Here is an 18,912-nt window from a genome sequence, read left to right as displayed (position 1 = left end):
AGTGGGAGCAACTGCTCAGGGTGGCGTCAGGTAAGGGATAATGGCTTCATGTCTGAACAATCTCTTTGGAAAAAATTCCTGAAAATACCTGTTTCTACTTCTGGCTTTCAGAACTGCCCAGTCCTCACCCAGGTGAGGCTCTCAGGGCAGTTCCCAGAGGGAACTTCACGGTTCCTCACCCAGCACAACCTGGAAGCTCAAAGCAAACAGGGACAGAGCAGCAGCTCCAAGGGGGCACTGGGAGAAGCTCCCAGAGCTGCTGGGGAGGGAGCCCTGGGAGGGACGGATGGGTGGGACACTGCTCACTGCTGTGTCCTCCAGCCTGGGGTCACTGGGGAGCTCCTGGGGGCTTCAAATTCATCCTCACCTCACCCCGTGCCACCCTCAGGGCACAGACCCTGCCCAAGTGAGGCCACCGGGTGACACAGGGCGCTGGGGGCTGCTCAGGAATGTCACACACGGCTGCCACCGTCCTGTCACACAGATTGTCACTGTCAGGCAGTGTCCAGAGCTGCCCCAGGACAGCAGGCTGGCCCCGAGGGGAGCAGGGCTCTGTCCTCACCACGAGTGTTCGGTCACAACGGCAGTGCTGCTCCCTGCACTCAGCAAGTCCTGGAGATCAGCAGGCCTGGGGTTACACCAGTCCCACCAGGCTGGAAGGAGCTGCAGAGAAACCAGGCTGGGTGGCACAGCCAGGCAGGTGCACTGGGAATGGGTTCAAGTACTTGCACTGCTGTAGAAATGTGCCTGAACTGAGAAGGGCAGGCTGTGTAAACCACAGCTCAGGCTCACACCAAGGTCCAGAGCACAGCCCTGGCCTGGGACTGCCTGCAGCTCAACACCAACGTCTGGCACGGAGATGAGGAGGCTTTGCTGTAACCAAAATAGATCTCTGAAGTCTTTGGCCATCTCAGTGGGGCGTTCAGGCGCCTGTTTTTAGGGCTGCAGGTATGGCTTTGCTCTGTGCAGCCCTTCCTTCAGGAACTGGAGGTAAGTTGCAGTTGAAGGGTCTTCAAAATTGGTTGAGAAACTAAAGATGCTGCTTTCAACATCTTCAGGCTTCATAGAAGTAATGTCCAGGAAATAGTTGGCATTGATGTGGTGAATCTGGCAAAGAAAACAGATGAGAGGAGACTTCTAAGGGTCAGAACAATTCCCTATCCACCACCTTGGCCTGCAGCCAGGACAGAGCTGTAACAGCTCCTACAGAATATCCAATTCTTTCCAAGTGCTAATTCAGGAACCAGAATTCGGGTCTGAGTTTCACAGTCACAAAAGGATGTGTGATCTTCCCCCAAAGGTGCTGACCCTTCACTTAGATTAAGAAGAAAATGAAGGTGATTTGGGAAAAATCATGGAGGCTCAGCTCATGTGCATGAGCAGGAGCTGGGGAGATGGAGCCTGGGGTGCACCTGAGCTTCCAACACTTCCTGCTGCCCCAGAGATGGCAAAGGGGGACACTGACCCATTGTCACTCATGGGGACAGTGAGGGGACCCTGCAGGTGTGACCAGCTGTCAGGAACTGCTCCCCAAATCCAGGGGGAAGGGCAGTGGGAGCTGCTGGGAGCACAGCAGAGGCAGAGCTGGTTAACAGTTGATCTGCTGTGACCCATCTGGGGAGATAAATGTGCTGGAAGGTGCTGATCAGGAGATTTTCTTCAAAGGATGAGCACAAAGGGCCATGGGTGCAGGAAACAAAGCTACAGTGGCTTCCCAAACCCCAGGGACGGTGAGGAGTCACACTTGGTTCAATCTGTTCTGCCCCTGCCCAGAGCTGCTGCTCTTCTGTCTCTGAACTAAAACACATTTGTTCCAGATTTCTAGGTGGAGGGACAAAGGCTCAAGGGCAGTCCCGGGTCTGGGAGACCCTGCAGAAAACAGATTCCGTGGGAAGAGCCCAGCCTCACCACCGTGCCGTTGGGGAGGCAGATGATCATCTCCACAGGGAAGTTGTATTTCTCCAGGTGCAGCTTGGCCAGTTTGCTGTAGAACTCGTTCTCTCTGTTGCTCTGCAGGGAGATACCAAAAACACACATTGGCACACCCCAGAAGTGGCAGAACGGCACAGGGGGAGCACACAGGACACAGCAGAGAACAAGGGAGGGAGCAGAGAGCTGCTTTGCAGTGCAATGGTAACTGGCACCATTCTCACAGGCTGCTTTCCCATTCCCTTTCAGGCTCTCTCTTTCTCATTTCAGCTGCAGATTTTGTCCCCAGACAAGAAAATCACCCCATCACAGGCACACCAACAGTCTGATCCCAGCCCAGTGACTGATCCCAGCTGACAGCACAGGCTCAGAGGTGGGGAAAGGCTCAATCAGGAGACTCAGGGCTCAGACAGTTATTTGGCTGTCCCCTGGGTTGCAGGGCAGTCAGGTGGTTGATGGCATCTGTCTCACAGAGAAGCATCTGGTTTAGTTTTAAACCTGGCACCAGAACAGAGCCAAGGGGGTCACAGTGCCACCTCTCAGCCTGCCTCCCTGCAGTGGCCGAGGACAGGGAGGGCTTGGAACAAAAATCCCCCCTGGCACAGGAGGGAGCTCCCCCTGCCCCTGGCACCCCGTGGCACCCCAGCAGAGTGTGAGCCTCACCTGCAGCTCCTCCAGCTCCTTCACCAGGGACCAGCTGCTGATGAAGCTCTCGTTCAGCAGGGCGAGGATGGGCGAACTTTCCAGGACGGTCTCCCGGAGAGTTCGCCCCGAACCTGGCACAGGAAGAGGCACAGGAGGCTTTGCTGTTGTTTCCTCAGGTCACTGTCACCACGATGCCACCTGCTGAGTGGCAGCTGACTCTGGCTCCCCCCAGCCCTCCCCAGTGTCTTTTTGCTCTGCTGTTGGCAGTTTTCCATGGCTTTTGCTCCCCACAGGTGCTGCTGGCACAGAGGACTCAGCAGAGCAGGGCCCAAGCCAGGCACAGAAGGCCCAGCAGAAGTGAGCCATGGAAGCCACCCCCAGTGCCACTTGCTGTTCATGCCAAGCACAGCCCAGTGCTGTGGGTTTTTCAGGGCAGGCAGCACTGAAGAGACCCTTCCCCTCCCACCCATCCCTCCTGCCCAGCGTGGCACAGAAGCTCTGAGGCATTGAGGGGAAGAGCTGCACATCGGGACAGCCCCAGGGCCAGGCCTGGCTCTGGCCTCTCCTGTGCAGGGGCCAGGGACAAGGCAGACAGAGCAGTGTCCCTTTTCCTGCCAGTGCTGCCTCTTCCCCAGCAGGAAAGAGGAAGGGGAAAGACCAGAGCCATGTCTCCACCTCGAGAAAGGCACCTGACGCACAACCTGTCTCAGACAGAGCTGGCAGCAGAGCTCACATCACAAATTCCCACTCCCAGCTCTCATCACAAATTCCCACTCCCAGCCTTTGTCTATTCAGCACCTCCAGAGCCAAAACAAGTGGCACAAGGTTTCCTGCTGGCTCCTGGCCAGCTCCTTGACCCCCATCCCTCCTGCCAGGCTGGGGATGTCCTCACCTCAGCAGGACTGATCATCCAGGGCACCCCACAGCAGGATGGAGTGCACCAGCTTCTTCTCTGCTTGCGCTCTCTCAAAGGCTTCTGTGAAGGGCAGGTAGGAGATCTGGGGGCAGAGGGACAGCGTGAGGAACAGGCACACAGCAGCCCAGCTCCACCAGGAGTGGCTCTGAAGGAACCAGGCCCAGGGGTGACACACACAGAGCTCAGGCTGCAGCAAGACCTGCAGATTTGAGTGAGTGACATCTGTGGTGGTGTCCCCAGGGACAACCTTACCTCCTGGGGAGGCTGTGGTCCCCCTGTCCCTGGCACCTGCAGAGCCCTGACCTTACACACTACAGAGAACATCTGCACCAGGGTGGCCAAGCTGTCTGCAACCCCGCCTCAGCTGCTGGGAAATCTGGCCTTGAGATATTCAGTACAAAAGCTCCTGAAACAGCCTGAGAACTGGCTGTGAGGGAGCTGCACAGAGCCTGCTCCAATCATCCAAATGAAAGGAACTGATATTAACATCTTGGCAGCCTGAAGGGACATTTGTAAGCTCGGGCACAAGGAGGCAGCCAGCGAAACGTGTCCCTTCAGCCAAGGAAGCAGTGACAGGCAGTAGCCATCTGCTCCACAGGCTGCTGGCATGTTAAATAGCTCGGGTCACCCAGAGCTATAAATTTGTGTCTGGCTGCAGGCTGCAGAGGCACAGGCACATCATGTGTTCTCTGCTGATAAGGAAAGCTTGGTCCAGAGGCACCTGGCTGCTGTGGAAGTAAAGCCAGAGGAAACACCATTTGTAAGCAGCACAATTACCTGTCTGCTCCAAAATCACAGCAGCAGCCACTGATAAGAGGCAGGAAGGATGAGCCTACACCCACAGCACAGTGCTGGGGACACCTGACATGGAGGCTTTGCTCCTGTCTGTGCTGCTGTGTGACCCCAAACGCCCTGGGACACCCTCCCAGTGCCCTGGATGCTGCTCAGGCTGTGGCCTCTGCTGGCCCTCCAGGTCACTGGATGGCTCGGTGAGGACAATCTGCCCCAAATCAACGTGCCAAAGAGAGCCCAGCCCCTTCCTCACCTTCTTAAATGGATACATGGCCACTTCCAGCCTGTGGGCTGCCTCCTGCCAGGGGATCTCCTGCTGCCAGGTGATCTCCTCAAACACAAACTGGATGGGCTCCCCTGAGGGGTCCCTGCTGTCCAGGACGTTCCCGTTCTCGTCGTGGATCACAGTGGGGACCGAAGGCCCTGTGGATTCCAGCTCCATCTGCAGGGGAACAGGCTGCTGGGACCCTGCACACAGCCCTCTCCTGGTTCTGCTGGGCTCCAGGAGAATACAGATACAGCAGAATTTGGATACAGATCCAAAACAACACCGTGCAGCTCCTCAGGAAGGTACAGCTTGATCTCCCATCTCCTAGAGCTGCACTTTACCAGTGAAATGCCAGGAGAGGAACTTCATTTCCCTCAGTGTGGCTGCTCTCTCTGGATTGGAAATGCAGAGACTCCATGTTCCTACCTTCCCAGTGGAGATTACTGACTGTGAGACACCAGATCCTTTCAATCTTTAGGATCTACAGGGCTCACTGGAAGTTCTTGCTCCCGTCACCAGCTCAGCCCTGGGAAGCCACGAGAGGGAGCAGCAGGAAAAGCTGCCCAGGAGCTTCCCTGTGGTTTGTGCTCTCCTACAGCTGAAATGATTCTGCTAAATCTGCTCTCCTGACTTTTGCTGATTAAAAATAAACACGACCCTAGTTTAGGAGAACATTGGCCTGTTGAATTCAGGCATTCAGAATTCTGCCTTATGTTTCCTGTCCCAAGAGCTGGGATTACTACAAAAAAGGGGAACAACCTCGTGCACTTTCTAAATCCAGACCCACAGTTATTCATACCCTGCTCTGGGCTCAGGGTCTGGGTTCAGCTCCTCATCTTCCCTCCTGCCTGTCAGGCAATGTTTTAAAAAAGGAAAAAGTCTCCAAAAGCTTAGGATTCAACCCACACTGAGGGAAAAAGGAAAATATCAGAAGAGCTGCCAACGGGGCTGCAGAGGACAGACAGAGATGAATGGAAATTCTACTGTTGTACTGAAATGATCATGAGCCAGCTCTGAGGAATGGAGTCACAGAGGTTCCACAGCTCAGTGGCAGCACAAAAACCCCTGAGGAGAAGCTGCACACGTGTGGAGCACTGGGAGAGGGCACAGACCTGAGGCAGGTATCCAATGTCCACTTCCATGTTGCTGCTCTCGCTTGCCCCGTACAGCCACTCCATGTCCACGTTCAGGGACCTGCACGGGGAACCCACGAGTCACTTAGGGCTAAAACTGAGCATGGGAAACCTCAAACAAACAGGAACATCCTCTTGCAGGGTCAGCACTGGACCCAGAGCCTCTGGAGACCCCTGCAGCAGCCCAGGAACACCAGATCCCTGCTGGAGCAGGGCCCAGGCACCCACTCAGCACTCTGGAAAACACACTCAACACCTCTGAGCTCTGTCAAATGACAGGAGAGAGAGATGTCTTTGCTCCCTCTTCCTTCCCAGCATTTCACTCGCACATTCTGATCCTGCTGAACTTTTAAAAGTGTTTTTTTGGAAGCAAAAGGCTGCTGGCAGAGCCCAAAGTGTCAGCTGGCTGTAAGAAATGTGCTGACAGAGCCACTGGGGTTGAGTCGCCAGGGTAACGTTGTAATAGAATTTTCACTCTTGTCATGGGCAAAGAGATTTGAAGCTTCTTCCCCCTGAAACACTTCCAGCTCCTTGCCAGAGAGCAGGAACGAGCTGGTGCAAAGCTCTGCACACAAAACCTTAACCTGTGAGACTTCAAGCAAAAAATCTGTTGGAAGGGGAGGAGCACCAGGCCTTGCTGAACTTCAGTGCTTGCAGCCAGGCACTGGGACTGCCAGTCCTGACACACCCTGCCTGTCCCTCCCATCCTCCCAGTACCAAGGGACAGTTACTGGGGTGTGAATCAGGCCCTGGATGCATTCAGGGATCCTCAGGGATGTAGAAATGCATTTACAGGCAACTGCAGGGCTCAAATCCCTGACATTTTCCAAGAAATGAGACGGAAACAACTGTACCTGTTGTTAGGAACAAAGAGCCTGAAGTCCCTGACGTGGGAAGAGTCCTTGGACAGGACAATGTAACCTGTGAACTGCCCCGGGGAAAACCAGAAGGGAAAGTTTGGTGGCTCATTCAGCTGGAATTCAGCGTGGATCCTGAAAGGAGAGAGGAGCCATCAGCAGAGATCCTGCACTGCAGGTGACAGCAGGGAAAGGCTGTGTCCAGCACCCAGAATTATGAACCTAAACTGGGCAAGAGTGGTGGAGCTTAAAAAGCTTTTCATGTCACACAACGAAGAGGGTGAGAGCCTGGAAGAGATGCCCTGGGTGAAGAGCATCTCCAGTATCCATGCCTTCTGGCACTGGGCAGCCAGGAAGGATGAAATACTTTATCATTCCTTGAAACACAGGGGCAGAACAAGACCACTTTAGCCCCCCATCCAACTAGATCAGACACATCAAAGCTGTGTGTAACACTGCCAGTAAAACAATTCTGTGGACTCTACCCTTGGAAAGACACCCTGATAAACCTAAATCTAACAAAATTCTCGCTAATCAGATTCTCCAGGGGTAGTCCAGGGGTGATGCCCTGCACGAGGACACAGTGACACCGGCAGCACAGGTGACCTTTAGCTTGCACCACCCTCCTCCCCTCCCAGCCACAGCACCCCGGTGTCCCTGGGGAACACGCTGCAGGTGCTGTGGCTGCTGTGCTCTCTGCCAGGGGCTGCAGCAGCCTCCTGCCCTGCCTGGGCCAGGGCCAGGGGACAGGCTCGGGGGTGTCCCCCAGCCCCCAGGGCTCACCGGAACGCTATGGTGTAGTAGAAGCTGCTGCTGGCCTGGATGCAGGCCACGGCTCCCTGCGGGGCAAAGCGCGTCCTGACGAAGGGCCGCGGGTGGAACATGCTCAGCAGCTTGTGGATGATCACCTGCAGAGAGGAATGGGTGAGCAACAAGGAGAACTGATCCTCCACACGGCTCCAAAGCAGCCCCCACCTGAGCAGCAAGCCAGAGAGTGGCTGTGATTGAGCACCCAGCTCAGGGACCGACCTAATCACACACCAAGGAGACAAAGCAAGGCTCTGCTGTCACAAATAAATCCATCTTCCACGGCTTCTGTGCCATTCCCACGGTCTGCAGCTCTCCATCAGCCCAGGCAGAACAGCAAACTGATCTGCAAGGCTGCCTCCATCAATGCTTCAGCCCTTGAAGGGGTGGGAGAGCAACCACTGATCCCACCAGCACCTGCCTGCACCCAGGGGAGGAGATGCACAGCCAGGCTTTACCTGTGAGCACACACAGAGGGGAGGGGATGCACAGCCAGGCTTTACCTGTGAGCACACACAGAGTCCCACTTGGCACCTAAAGGCTCACATCCCACCAGGAATGAGCACAGGCCCTTTATGAATAAGCCCCTCTGGGAAAAACTATCCTCAAATCCCACACAATGAACAAACAGGATGAAGTTGCTTGAGCCAGCCTCATCTGGCTGTCACAGACACACAGAGCTTTTGCCTGCTCTCAGTTTTGCCTCCAGTTTAGGTGCTCCTGGCTATACACTACAGAATTCCTGCTTCCTTAGAAAATCCAGGGATGCACATAGAAAACCCGAGTTTCCTATCTCACCTCTTTGCCCTTGGGAGGTGGAGGGTAAAACCTGTTGTTGGAGAGATAGCCAGTGAAGATGTTCAGTTCACTGGGAATTATCCACCATGGATCCCCCAGATCCAGATTATCCTTTGGAGGGAGAAAGGCTTTAAACTGCCTGGCAAGCAGGACACTCATGGGGGCTGCTGGGGCCGTCCAGTTCCTGAGCCCAGACAGAGCCACGTGAGAAATCTGTGAACAAAAGATGCTGTCAGAGCCCACAGTGGAGCCTCCCAATGTGCAGTGATGTCATGGATGCAGGGAGGCTTTGGAAAAGCGGAAAAAGATTTGTATCACATCCCAAATTCTTCTTACCCCACCAAACAGTTCTGCCAGCCTTCAAGAATGTGAGTAACAGAGCAGAGGGGAACGTGCCACATAACTAACACCAGTGCTGCTGCACTCAGCTGAGGCAGAGCCAGCTCTAGTTCCTGCTCCCAGCTCCCCAGGAAGGGTGTTCTAACTGGGGCGGGCTGCTGCTGAGTGTGCTGAAACCCTGAAAAGCTGAGAGGGGCAGTGGGGTCTCTGTCACAGCAAATCCCACGGGATTCAGCAGGACCCTGCCCCCTCCCAGCGTATTCCTGGTGCTGTTCCCAGCCCACCAGCCGTGTTTATCCCAGAATCTGTGGCCTCCAGGACACCTACTCCCAAGAAACCATCCTTGCTCTTCGTCATTGTTTCCATGAGCAAGGGCTGGAATTTGGCCACAATGGACAAAGTCTCCCCATCTGGATCCGGCGTCTCCTCCTCCTCGGATTCTGAGACTGCAGCAACCCCTAGACAAGAGGACAGGAATTCAAGCAGCTGTTTCCCCTCCCTCCCCTTTCAAGCAATTGTGAAATGATTACACGTTTCTCCTGGCAAATCCAGGAGCACTGGGAGTTTCCCAGCTGTCCCCACACAGCAGAACTCAGACCCATCCCCAGACCAGCTTTGGCTGCTTGAACTGAAGAGGAAGGGACCAGCTCAATGGCTTTAAAGTGGGAGAGCGTGGGTGATGTCTGGTGCTCAAGCCTTTTCAACAACATGGAAAGCTTCCCAGCCTCTCTTCCATGTAAGTAAGACCCAAAGCAGCACCCAGAAAACAATAAAGTGAATAAACTCTTCAGTGGACCCGAGCTGTGGGGCTCATTATGTCTGGCTCTGTGCAGGGAGGGCTCTGGAAGGCAGACAGGAACCCACCTGTCAGCTTCTCAGCGATGGGTTTGAACTCCTCTGGGCTCAGGTACAGGTCCTTGTTGGTGTCCAGCGAGGAGAAGAGGAACAGCCCCTCATTCCCCAAGGACTTCAAAGCCAGCTCCTGGTTTGGGAAGAAGAGGAGAGAGAGATTTCATTGGAACCTCCTGCAGAAGTCCACTCTGGAGTTAATCCCACTTTTCCCAGCACATCCAGAGGAAAGATTAAGGCCCCTTGGCAGGATCTGGTGCTATTTGCAATGTGTCCAGGAACTGCTGGCACGAGGCTATTGAACCTGCATCTGCCTGAGTAATTCCAACTGAGCCATTTGCTCACGTTCAGTGTCTTTTGTCAGAAAACTTCCCCACTTTTTCCAGCTTGTTAGTCCTAAACCTGCAGCTATTGGGAGCACTGGAGGTGGTGATTGCTGGGATAAGCTGATGTGCAGTCAAACAAAGGCAGTCAAATATGTCAGTAGCACATTCCAAAAGCACAGAGGGAGTGAGCTGAGCCCTTGGAATTAGAAACTTCCATTCGTGGTGGGATCCACTCCAGTGGTGGGAGCCACTCCCCTGCCCTGCCCTGGTCAGTGCCCCTCCAAATCTCCAGCCTCGGAACTGCACGGAATATTTTGTCTCCCTGCTCCGTCAGCCATCCATCAGGGAGTCACAGAACCCACAGCCTTCTCCAGAAACTTCCACAGGATCCCTGCTTCTCTGTGCCTCAGCTTCTCCCTCTCCCACAGGGCTCCCCAAGGTGATATTTCCCTCGGAGCAGCCCCAGAAGGGCTCTGGGTGCTTCCAGACACTTTCACTCCACAGTCTGAAGTGAAAGGGACAACTTGGAGGCAGAGCAAGAGCTCCAGCTTGGTGTGAGAGGAGGGAGAGACAGAGCAGGTGAGACAAAGCCCTCGGTGCCAGCCAGCCCTTGGCACATGCCCCGGGATCCACCAGCTTGCCCTGCCAGCCCCAGAAAAGCCTGGAGCTGGGAGCACAAGCACTCTGCATTCTGCTGTTCGCCTGTGCCTGCTCTCCACTGCCTGCAGCACCACCACCATCCCCAGAGCTCCTGAACCAGTTTATTTTCCATCTGTTGCCTGCCAGCCTGAAGCAGCACTAATGCAGCCTGGAAGGCTTTGCTCCCATCAACTGCAGCTACAAAAGCACTTAAGAGCCTTCCAGGGCAGTTCCAGGGCTGAGACTGAAATAAACTGGAACTCCAACGAAGATTTGGACGAGGACATGGCCAAGGACATGAAAAAATGAAGGGAGATGGTTTTTTGTGCACAATGCACTGGGGACTGACCACAGTTAACCTGTTTTTATTGCCTGAATGAATGGGGATGAGCATCCTGGGCTCTGCAAACAGGTAACACTTCTGCTGAGCACCTGACATCTCAGTGAACCTTGGAGGCTGTGGCAGAGGAACTGTGAGATGGGAGAACCCAGGGGCTGGACCCAGGGGCCAGCTGGTCACTGGTGGTCACTGGTGGCCACCACAGCTTTGCAGAGCCTTAGCCTGGTAGTGGCCACCTCAAGCCCGTGTCCACTGGAGTGTGGTACCACAGCTCAGCGGTCACCTCAGCCCAGTGACCACCGTAAACCCCCCGATGCCTGGTGGCCACCTCAGCCTGGCCACAGCCACCTCAGCCCCATTAGCCACAATGCCTGTACTCCTCTTGTCCAGCGGTGGCCACCCCAACCGCCCTGGCAATGGACGCCTGGTGGCCATCTCACCCTGGCTATGGCCACTTCAGTCCCCATCGATGCTGGGTGGTCACTTCAGCCCGGCTAAAGCTCCCTCATCCCTGGTGCCCACCGGTTCCCGGTGCCCCCTCAGCCCGGCTAAGGCTCCCTCAATCCCCGGTGCCCCCTCAGCCCACCCAAGGCTCCCTCAGCCCGGCTAAAGCTCCCTAATCCCCGGTGCCCACCGGTTCCCGGTGCCCCCTCAGTCCCGGTGCCCCCTCAGCCCACCTAAGGCTCCCTCAGCCCAGCTAAAGCTCCCTCATCCCCGGTGCCCACCGGTTCCCGGTGCCCCCTCAGCCCACCCAAGGCTCCCTCATCCCCTGCCCGCCCGGCGCCGCCACCTCCCCTCACGCAGCCCGCGCCCGCCATTCCCCCTCCCTCCGCCCGTCCCGCGGGCCCGTCCCCGCCCCAGCCCGGTACCCGGTACCCTATTCCCGGTTCCCGGTACCTGCTGCCGCGCCGCCTCCGCGTCCCGGTAGTACTTGATGGCCAGCAGCACGGCCAGCAGGGCCAGGGCCAGCGCCAGGCGCGGGGGAGCCGCCCCGGGCCCCGGCCCCGCCATCGCGCCGGGCCCGCGCCGCGGAGCCGCCATGGCCGGGGGCGGCGCCAGGCGGGCGAGGAGGGGCCGCGGAAAAAAACGCAAACATTTTCGGTGTTAAATCGCCCCAGAGAAAAGATCTTTGTGGGGTTAAGTCACCGCCAGGGAAAGGATCTCTGTGGGGTTAAATCACCGTCAGAGAAAGGATCTCTGTGGGGTTAAATCGCCCCCAGAGAAAGGGTCTTTGTGTGGGGGGTTAAATCACCCTCAGAGAAAGGATCTCTGTGGGGTTAAATTGCCCCCAGAGAAAGGATCTCTGTGGGGTTAAATCACCCTCAGAGAAAGGATCTCTGTGGGGTTAAATCACCCTCAGAGAAAGGATCTCTGTGGGGTTAAATCACCGCCAGGGAAAGGATCTCTGTGGGGTTAAATCGCCCCCAGAGAAAGGATCTCTGTGGGGTTAAATCACCCCCAGGGAAAAACGTGTTGTGGTGTTAAACGCCTGTCCATCCGTCAGGGAAAATATTGTTTTAAATGATCGGCACGCGCTAAGGAAAAGGTATGTTTTAGTGTTAAAACGTCTTGTTAGGGAAATGGGTGGTACTTGTCTGAGTAAAGCCACGTTTTAATGTTAAGCGAGCGGCAGTCGTTCAGGAAAAAAGCATTTTTTGGGCTGAAATGTCTCCGCTGTGAGGGCTCTTGGAGGGATGAACACCCTCGTCCTCTGGGCTCCAAGGATTTTGTCTTTATTATCCATGGGACAGGGGTAGGTGTCCATGCCCACATTCCCACAGTGGCATTTTGTCCTTAATTCAGCTTTTCCCGGAAAGAACAATCCCCTGAACTTCTTCTGCACTTCCCCAAACCAGCCGTATCCTGCACTTCTACTTGGTTATAGCTGACCAAAATGGGCATTTTTTAACAAAACCGGTATTGCTGGGTTCACTTGCAGTGATTCCGCTGAGGTTTGAGCCCTAGGGATGGGAATTCGGGGATGGGAATGATTTAGCAGCCCTGGGGTGATGGTTCTCGACCCCAGCCTCCTTTCTCCAGCATTTTGGGTCAATTTTTACAACCGTGCCACATTTTGGGTCATTTCCACCCCAAGCTTTTCCACCTCCCATGTTTTCTGTGTCCCTCCACGGCCACCCACTGCTGTCAAATTGTCCCTCAGCGGTGGCTGGGCCAAGACACACAAATTAATTCATTTTTAACCCTCCCCACACCTCATCCTCCTGCTCCAGTTCCCCCTTTCTGCTGCAGGGCCAGCAGCACCGAGCGTTTGATCTCTCTGAGGGTAGCAGGAAGCGTCAGCCTTTAATCCTTTCAAGCTCTGCTGCATCCTAAGCTTGCCTAATCGTTTTTGTTTTAGGTTTAAAGAACTCTCAAGATGGAGATGAGCAGGAGGAGGAGGGAGGATGAGGATGGGACCAGGCAGGGGAGCCCAGCAGTGGAACCAGGGGGAATATTTGGGATTCACACCAGGGTTGTTGCACTGAGGGAGAAAGAAGAAAGTTCCTTCTGCAGCAAACTTCCCTGGAACTCTGCCCCATAAAGAACCCGATCATGGCTTTGGGGTTAGTAGAGCATGGAAATGACTCTGGGAGCAGGGACAGGAGCAGATATGCTGTAAAACCTGCCAGGCTCCTTGGGCTGGGCAGCGAGGGGGGCAGAGCTGCTGCTTCCCTGGAATAACCCAGCACAGAGTAACGGGATGGGATGGGTTTGGAACAGGACAAACATCCTGGTTTGTCTGGGAAATGAGCAGGAGGGAACCTGGCAGGGTGGTGGCAGAGCTGGGGTGATTCTGTTTGGATGATGAGAGGCGCAGGGGCTCATTTTACACCTGAGCCATTTCCAGTGTCATCAGCCACCTCATAAAGATGAGAAATGGGGGGATTATTTGATAGGAAAGAGAATGAAAGACAAGAGGTGAAATAATTCAGGGTGGCTGCTGCTCCCTGAAAGAGAACAAACCCAACCTAGCTCTCCACTGCTGGGTCCTGGGATTACAGCACTCAGGAAGAATGTTAAATATCCACACATCTGCTGTGGGGCCCACCCAGGTACACCTGGATCAAAGGGAATCCTAAAAATAATAACAGGCAAGATTTCCACCCAGCAGGAAAAACTATCCCAGATTTCCCCTTGTTCAGAAGGGAGAAAGTTGGGCTGAAAATAAGGAAAATGGTGAGGAGCTGGCAGCAGCAGGGGTGAAAAACTTGGAGGAACAAGAATCCAGGTCTGGTTTGAAGGGAGAAGAAAACCAGAGGTGCTAAAGCTCCACAGCTGTGGAAATCACAGAGTTCATCGCAGAAAAAGCACGGACTGCAAAGGAAATGGGAGTTTGAGGCATTTCAAAGGAAACCCTTCAGCTGCAGAGCAGGAGCCACTTCCTGTGTCTGGCATTCCCAACTCTTCCTTGGCCTTTCCTTCTCAGGAGGAGCCACCCAAACCCAAACCCAGACCCAAACCCAGACCCAAATCCAAACCCAAACCAGGAGGAGCTGCTGGGACCTTGCTGGCCCTGGGCTGCTGCATCACATCCCAAACAATCAAACAGGGATCACATCAAAACCCACCTGGAAAAATACCCTGCCTGCCAGGCTTTTGGAGCCAATAACCAATTCTGCTGAAGCCTTCCCAGGGGATTTAATAATGCTGGAAAAATGAAGTGTGGGTCACAAAGAGGTGCATTTGTTTTTCGGGTGGTTTTGTCTTATCTCTGAGCAGGCCAGGCAACAGCAGCCTGTGGTTGTACAAGTGATACAGAAGAATTTTCACCTCCACCATTGATGCAGCTTTGTTATCAGAACTTCATTAACAGGAAATTCTTTCTGATATAAAGGCAGGCCACAAGCTCTGATGGTGAAAATTAAGATGGTAATGACAGCTTCTGAAGTAGAAGTGGAATGTTCCAGGGGAAATGGGCAATAACCCAGGCTGGTGACTCCAAGCAGGAAAAGAAGACCAAAAAGCAACAGGATTAGCACATACCTGAGACTGGAAGGCAGGAAAGCAGCTGCAGGACACACATCTCCCCAGATCCTTTCCATGGGGCATTGGCAGCCAACCTCTGGTTCCGTGTAACTCCATTTACTCACCTGCTCCAAGCCTGGAAAGCAAGGGCTTCCCTCTGGGCAGGAAAATCCCAGCTGGCAGGAGAAACCTGGGGTGGGATCCAGCCCTGCTCCCCCAGGCAGGGTGCAGGAGATCCAGCCAAGGCTCAGGGAAGGGAGGAGCAGAAGCATTTCAAGGCAGCAGCAGCAGGACAAACATTCCCATCACCTGCATTGCTGTGGGAGAGAAAAATCCCTGGTGTGGATCAAGGCCAGGCCCTGGAACAAAGCTGATCCTGGGAGTAAATCCTAACTAACTCCTGCTCAACACAGCCAGGCTGAGCTCGATGCCTGTGATTAATCCCTGGGGATTTCAGGGCATCTCTGGGAGCCCAGGCAGAGGAATCTGCAGAATTGCCTTGGCACCACTGAAATGTTCCAGCTTGCAACCAAAACCTTCTGCTGTGCCTGGTGTGGGGCTCCTGGCGCAGAGTTATGGGTGAGCTCTGCCTCTTCAGGGCAGCTCAAACCCCTCCTGGCTCGTGCTGTGGGCACCGAGCTGCAGGAAACTTCCTCTGGGAGGGTGTGGGCTGCTCCCACTCACCCGTGTGAAATGGAAACCAGCCCTGGATCTGTTCCTAAAGGAAACCTGAACCACACTGCTTGTTCTGGGGGTTTAATTCTGCCAGGCAGAGTGGGAGCTCCATGTCACTCCAAGAGCAGGTCATTCTTATTTAAGAAATTCCCTTAATCCATTATCAAAATCCTTTGAGCTCCAAGAGCTTCCCGATCCCAAATCTCCGGATAACACAGCTCACTCCCAAGATGTTTATTTACCAATACCCGTTCCTCTAGGCCAGGCTTAGCAGGCAGCAGCTTTATCCCTGGGATAATGCTAAGTCCCCTTCTGACAATCTTATTTCTCTCGGGGAATTACAAAGGCAGGAATTTAGAAACAACATTTTCTGTTTTCACAACTTGCTCAAAGCAACTTTATTTCCCCCCAAGTTGCTCAATGAACCAATTGTCACGGGGATGTCACAAGAATGAACAAAAATGTTCCATCCCCCAGGGCCACAGAGCTTTGCAGTGATCACAGGGAATGCTGATCCCAGATCCAGCAGTTTAAGAGAGCTGGGAATTGTTGTCAAACACTGCCTAGATTCCCCTAGAAATCAACTTTGATTGCATGAAACTCTTTAAATCCACTGGTATCGTCTCATTCCGAGCATGGAGTGACTGGTCTTTTACAGGATCAAGCCCAACAGGCTTTTTATTTTACAAGACTTTTATTCTGTTTCACAGATCTGACTATTACAGCAGTAAAATTATTACAAGTGACTCATAACATTTAGTTCCAAATAAAAGTAGAAAAACACAAAAAAAAAAAAAAAAGAAGAAAATTAAATGAGATGTGATGGGTGGTAAATGTGTTTTAAGAGCATGGGAAAAACTATATAAAAATACATCAGGAGCAAGATTTTGCAGCCAAGTTTTGGTTTAGTTACAGCTGTGACACCACAGAGTCCCAGAATGGCTGGGGCTGGAGGGGACCTCTGGGGTGCCCCTGTCCCAGCCCCTGCTCAGGCAGGGCTACCAGGGCCCCAGGGCTGTGTCACCTGTCCCTCTGGAGAGGTCCAGGTGTGCTCTGCTGCAGCCCAGGGTGGAGCCTTGCCCCCTCCCTCCTGCCCTCAGGATCCTGAACTCACCACCCATGGCCACTGCAGCCTTGCATCTCCTTTTGGGCTCAGCACAGCCCCTCTGCTGGCTCCCTTGGAGGAGGAATTTATCACCAATCCACCCTGGGAGCCTCCTGGATTGCTCCTGTCCTGCTGAGTTACCCCTCCAGCAGGGATCAGGGTGGTTCAAGTGGCCCCCTGAAATCTGCAGATTGCAACCTGAGGCTGCTCCTGTCTGTGGAGGGTCTGATCCTCTTATTTTCCCACTAAAACATCACCTTTCGCTGTCCCCTCTTCACTCCTGAGCTCTCAGCTGGCTCCTCAGCCATCCCCAAGAATTCCAGCTGCTCTCCCACACCAAGGACAAATGAAGAGCCCCCAAAGCCCAGCACCAGAAAGCCCAGAATTCTGAGAACTGTTCACTGGAAAGGTGATAAATCCAAGAGCAGATAAAAGGCAGAAATGAACTAGAGAAAGGAAAGGAGGATGTGTGTGTTCGTGTGTGTGTAAAGTCCATTTTATGGCGAACTTCCAGTCCTTTGGCCACTATAAAGCAAAATCAGTGGATTTCATATAAATTCTCTGTATAAAGGAATGTCTATGAACTGTGTACAGTATGGCCCAGAATAAACATCTCATCATCAGCCTAATAGAGCTCCTCACAGAGGAAAAGAAGGTGCTTAGTCATGGTTCATCTTCCCGAGAAAATACTGTCCGGAATTGGACTAGTGCCCCAAAACACCATTTCAGGAACAACAGGAATTCCTTCAATGGAAAGGAAAAGCAGAGGCTGCCCAGGCTGGGGGAGCAGGAGCTGGGCTGGGGCCTCAGGGCTGCCCTGCTGCTTTAAAGTCCGTGTGGTTGATGGGCAGGGGGTGAGCCTCGGTGTTGAACACCCAATCCTCCAGGGACAGCACGTCATCTTCACAGAACAGAAGATAGAGGTACCTGCAGCACAGGACAGGCACACACGGGTTACAGGAGCTCAGCAGGATGGGACACATTCCCACCTCCCTGGAAAATCTCCACCTTCCCACCTAAGGCAGCTCTGGATCACAGCAGGGCCCTTCAAACCCAGCCCCTGAGCCTCCAGGGAGCCAAGGGCAGCCGAGGTTCTGCAGCAGGAAACTCCCAAAGATCGGCAGCCTTGCCCAGTTTCCCCCAGAATGGGTGGACTTGGAAAGATCCTGAAAGCTCCTCTGGTTCCAGCCCCCTGCCCACATCCCCCTGGAAGAGAAGACTTCCCCCTCATCATCTGGGGCTCAGTGAGCTGCTCTGAAGGGCCCTGTGAGCCCGGCCTTACTTCAGCGTCTCCGCGAGGAAGAAGCTCTGCTGCATGTTGTCGTGGATGGGCGTGGTGCTGTACACGTCTCGGATGCCAGAGAAGCCAGCTTCCACCCTGCAGTGCTTCTCCAGGGCCTGGGGGAGGAACAGAGCCCTCAGCCACCCCCAGCACTGTGGGGTAACCCCCGCAGCCCAGCAGCTGCGTTCCAAACCCATTTATGAATCTGCTAATCATTCCTGCAGTTTACAAATCCCAGCCCTGATTCCGTGTCCCGCACTCAGGGGTTACTCCACACTCCGGGAACCAGCCTGGCTCTGATGGGACAGCAAGGGAAACTCCAGCCACCCCAGCTGGCTGACTGACTGATGGCAGTGCAGCCCACAGGGGAGAAGCAAACATCCACAGCGCAGATAACGCTCTGAGCTGAGGCACTTTGTGTACTCCTGCCCCACTGCTCATGGGTTTGAGAAGAATTTGGGTTGAAATGAACCTTTAAAATCACCCAGGTCCACCCTCTTGCCATGGACAGCGTCACCTTCCACTAGACCAAGCTTCCCAGAGCCCCACAGAACCCAGCCTTGGGCATTTCATAACACAATTTCAATAATTCCCACTCCTTCCGCCGACCGAAGGGAAGATGTTCCCAGAACGCAGCGCCCCACAGAGCTCAGCACCCTCTGCAGCCTTACCTGCACCACCTCCCAGCCCCAGTGGCGGTACTTGGGGTGGTGGGTGAGCCTCCAGAGGTACATGTAGCTCTCCACCACCTCGGGCCGCAGGATGTAGTAGCGCTCGCTGAGCCGCGTGGCCGTGGCCTCGCTGCCCGCGTCGAAGCGGAACGCCTCGGGGCCCAGCTTGGTGTCTGGGGAGAAGCACACACACACACACACACACACACACAGAGCTCTCACTGCCTGGCAGCCCCAGCAGGGACACCCCCAGCTGCTTTCGGGCTGCTCAGGGTGTAGCTAAGGCTTTGCTGAGCCTTTTCTTCTGCAGTGCCTTTGGAGAGAAGGGATCAGCATGATGATAAAACCAACTGCACTGGTTTTAGAAACAGAACATCGGGAGTCTGTGGGTCTGTGGTTAAGAATCCCAGTCCCTTGCAAGCACTATGCAGCACTCAGATCCCTCCTTTCAATACCAACCCTCTCCCTGCTGGAAAAAAATGTGTTTATGAGGGTGCCCAGAGCAGCTGTGGCTGCCCCTGGATCCCTGGCAGTGCCCAAGGCCAGGCTGGACACTGGGGCTGGAGCAGCCTGGG

At 54.3% G+C, this 18,912-nt stretch overlaps 2 protein-coding genes across 2 annotated transcripts in view; both read right to left on the bottom strand.

Annotated features, from left to right (window-relative positions):
- Positions 1–616: 616 nt before the first annotated feature.
- On the bottom strand, positions 617–11,649 carry SELENON (selenoprotein N). Its single transcript, NM_001199778.1, is given in 12 exon segments — positions 617–1,107; positions 1,909–2,010; positions 2,593–2,705; positions 3,467–3,572; positions 4,536–4,724; positions 5,663–5,744; positions 6,538–6,675; positions 7,324–7,448; positions 8,146–8,358; positions 8,812–8,942; positions 9,349–9,466; positions 11,536–11,649. Coding segments are annotated over 12 exon segments (1,602 nt in total). The 3' UTR covers positions 617–936.
- A 4,305-nt stretch (positions 11,650–15,954) lies between these two features.
- The window catches only part of MAN1C1 (mannosidase alpha class 1C member 1), a 53,537-nt gene continuing 50,579 nt past the window's right edge, over positions 15,955–18,912 (bottom strand). Inside the window, exons 11-13 of the mRNA XM_030290581.4 lie at positions 18,338–18,510; positions 17,667–17,782; positions 15,955–17,311 (exon numbers count right to left, since the gene is read on the bottom strand). Coding sequence (XP_030146441.2) covers positions 17,191–17,311; positions 17,667–17,782; positions 18,338–18,510 — 410 coding nt within the window. The 3' untranslated portion in view covers positions 15,955–17,190. The remainder of the gene's footprint in view (positions 17,312–17,666; positions 17,783–18,337; positions 18,511–18,912) is intronic.

Source organism: Taeniopygia guttata, chromosome 23 (assembly GCF_048771995.1).
Source record: "Taeniopygia guttata chromosome 23, bTaeGut7.mat, whole genome shotgun sequence".
NCBI lineage: Eukaryota > Metazoa > Chordata > Aves > Passeriformes > Estrildidae > Taeniopygia > Taeniopygia guttata.
The sequence above is the reverse complement of the archived record's forward strand: the minus strand, read 5'-3'. Positions and strand labels throughout refer to the sequence as shown.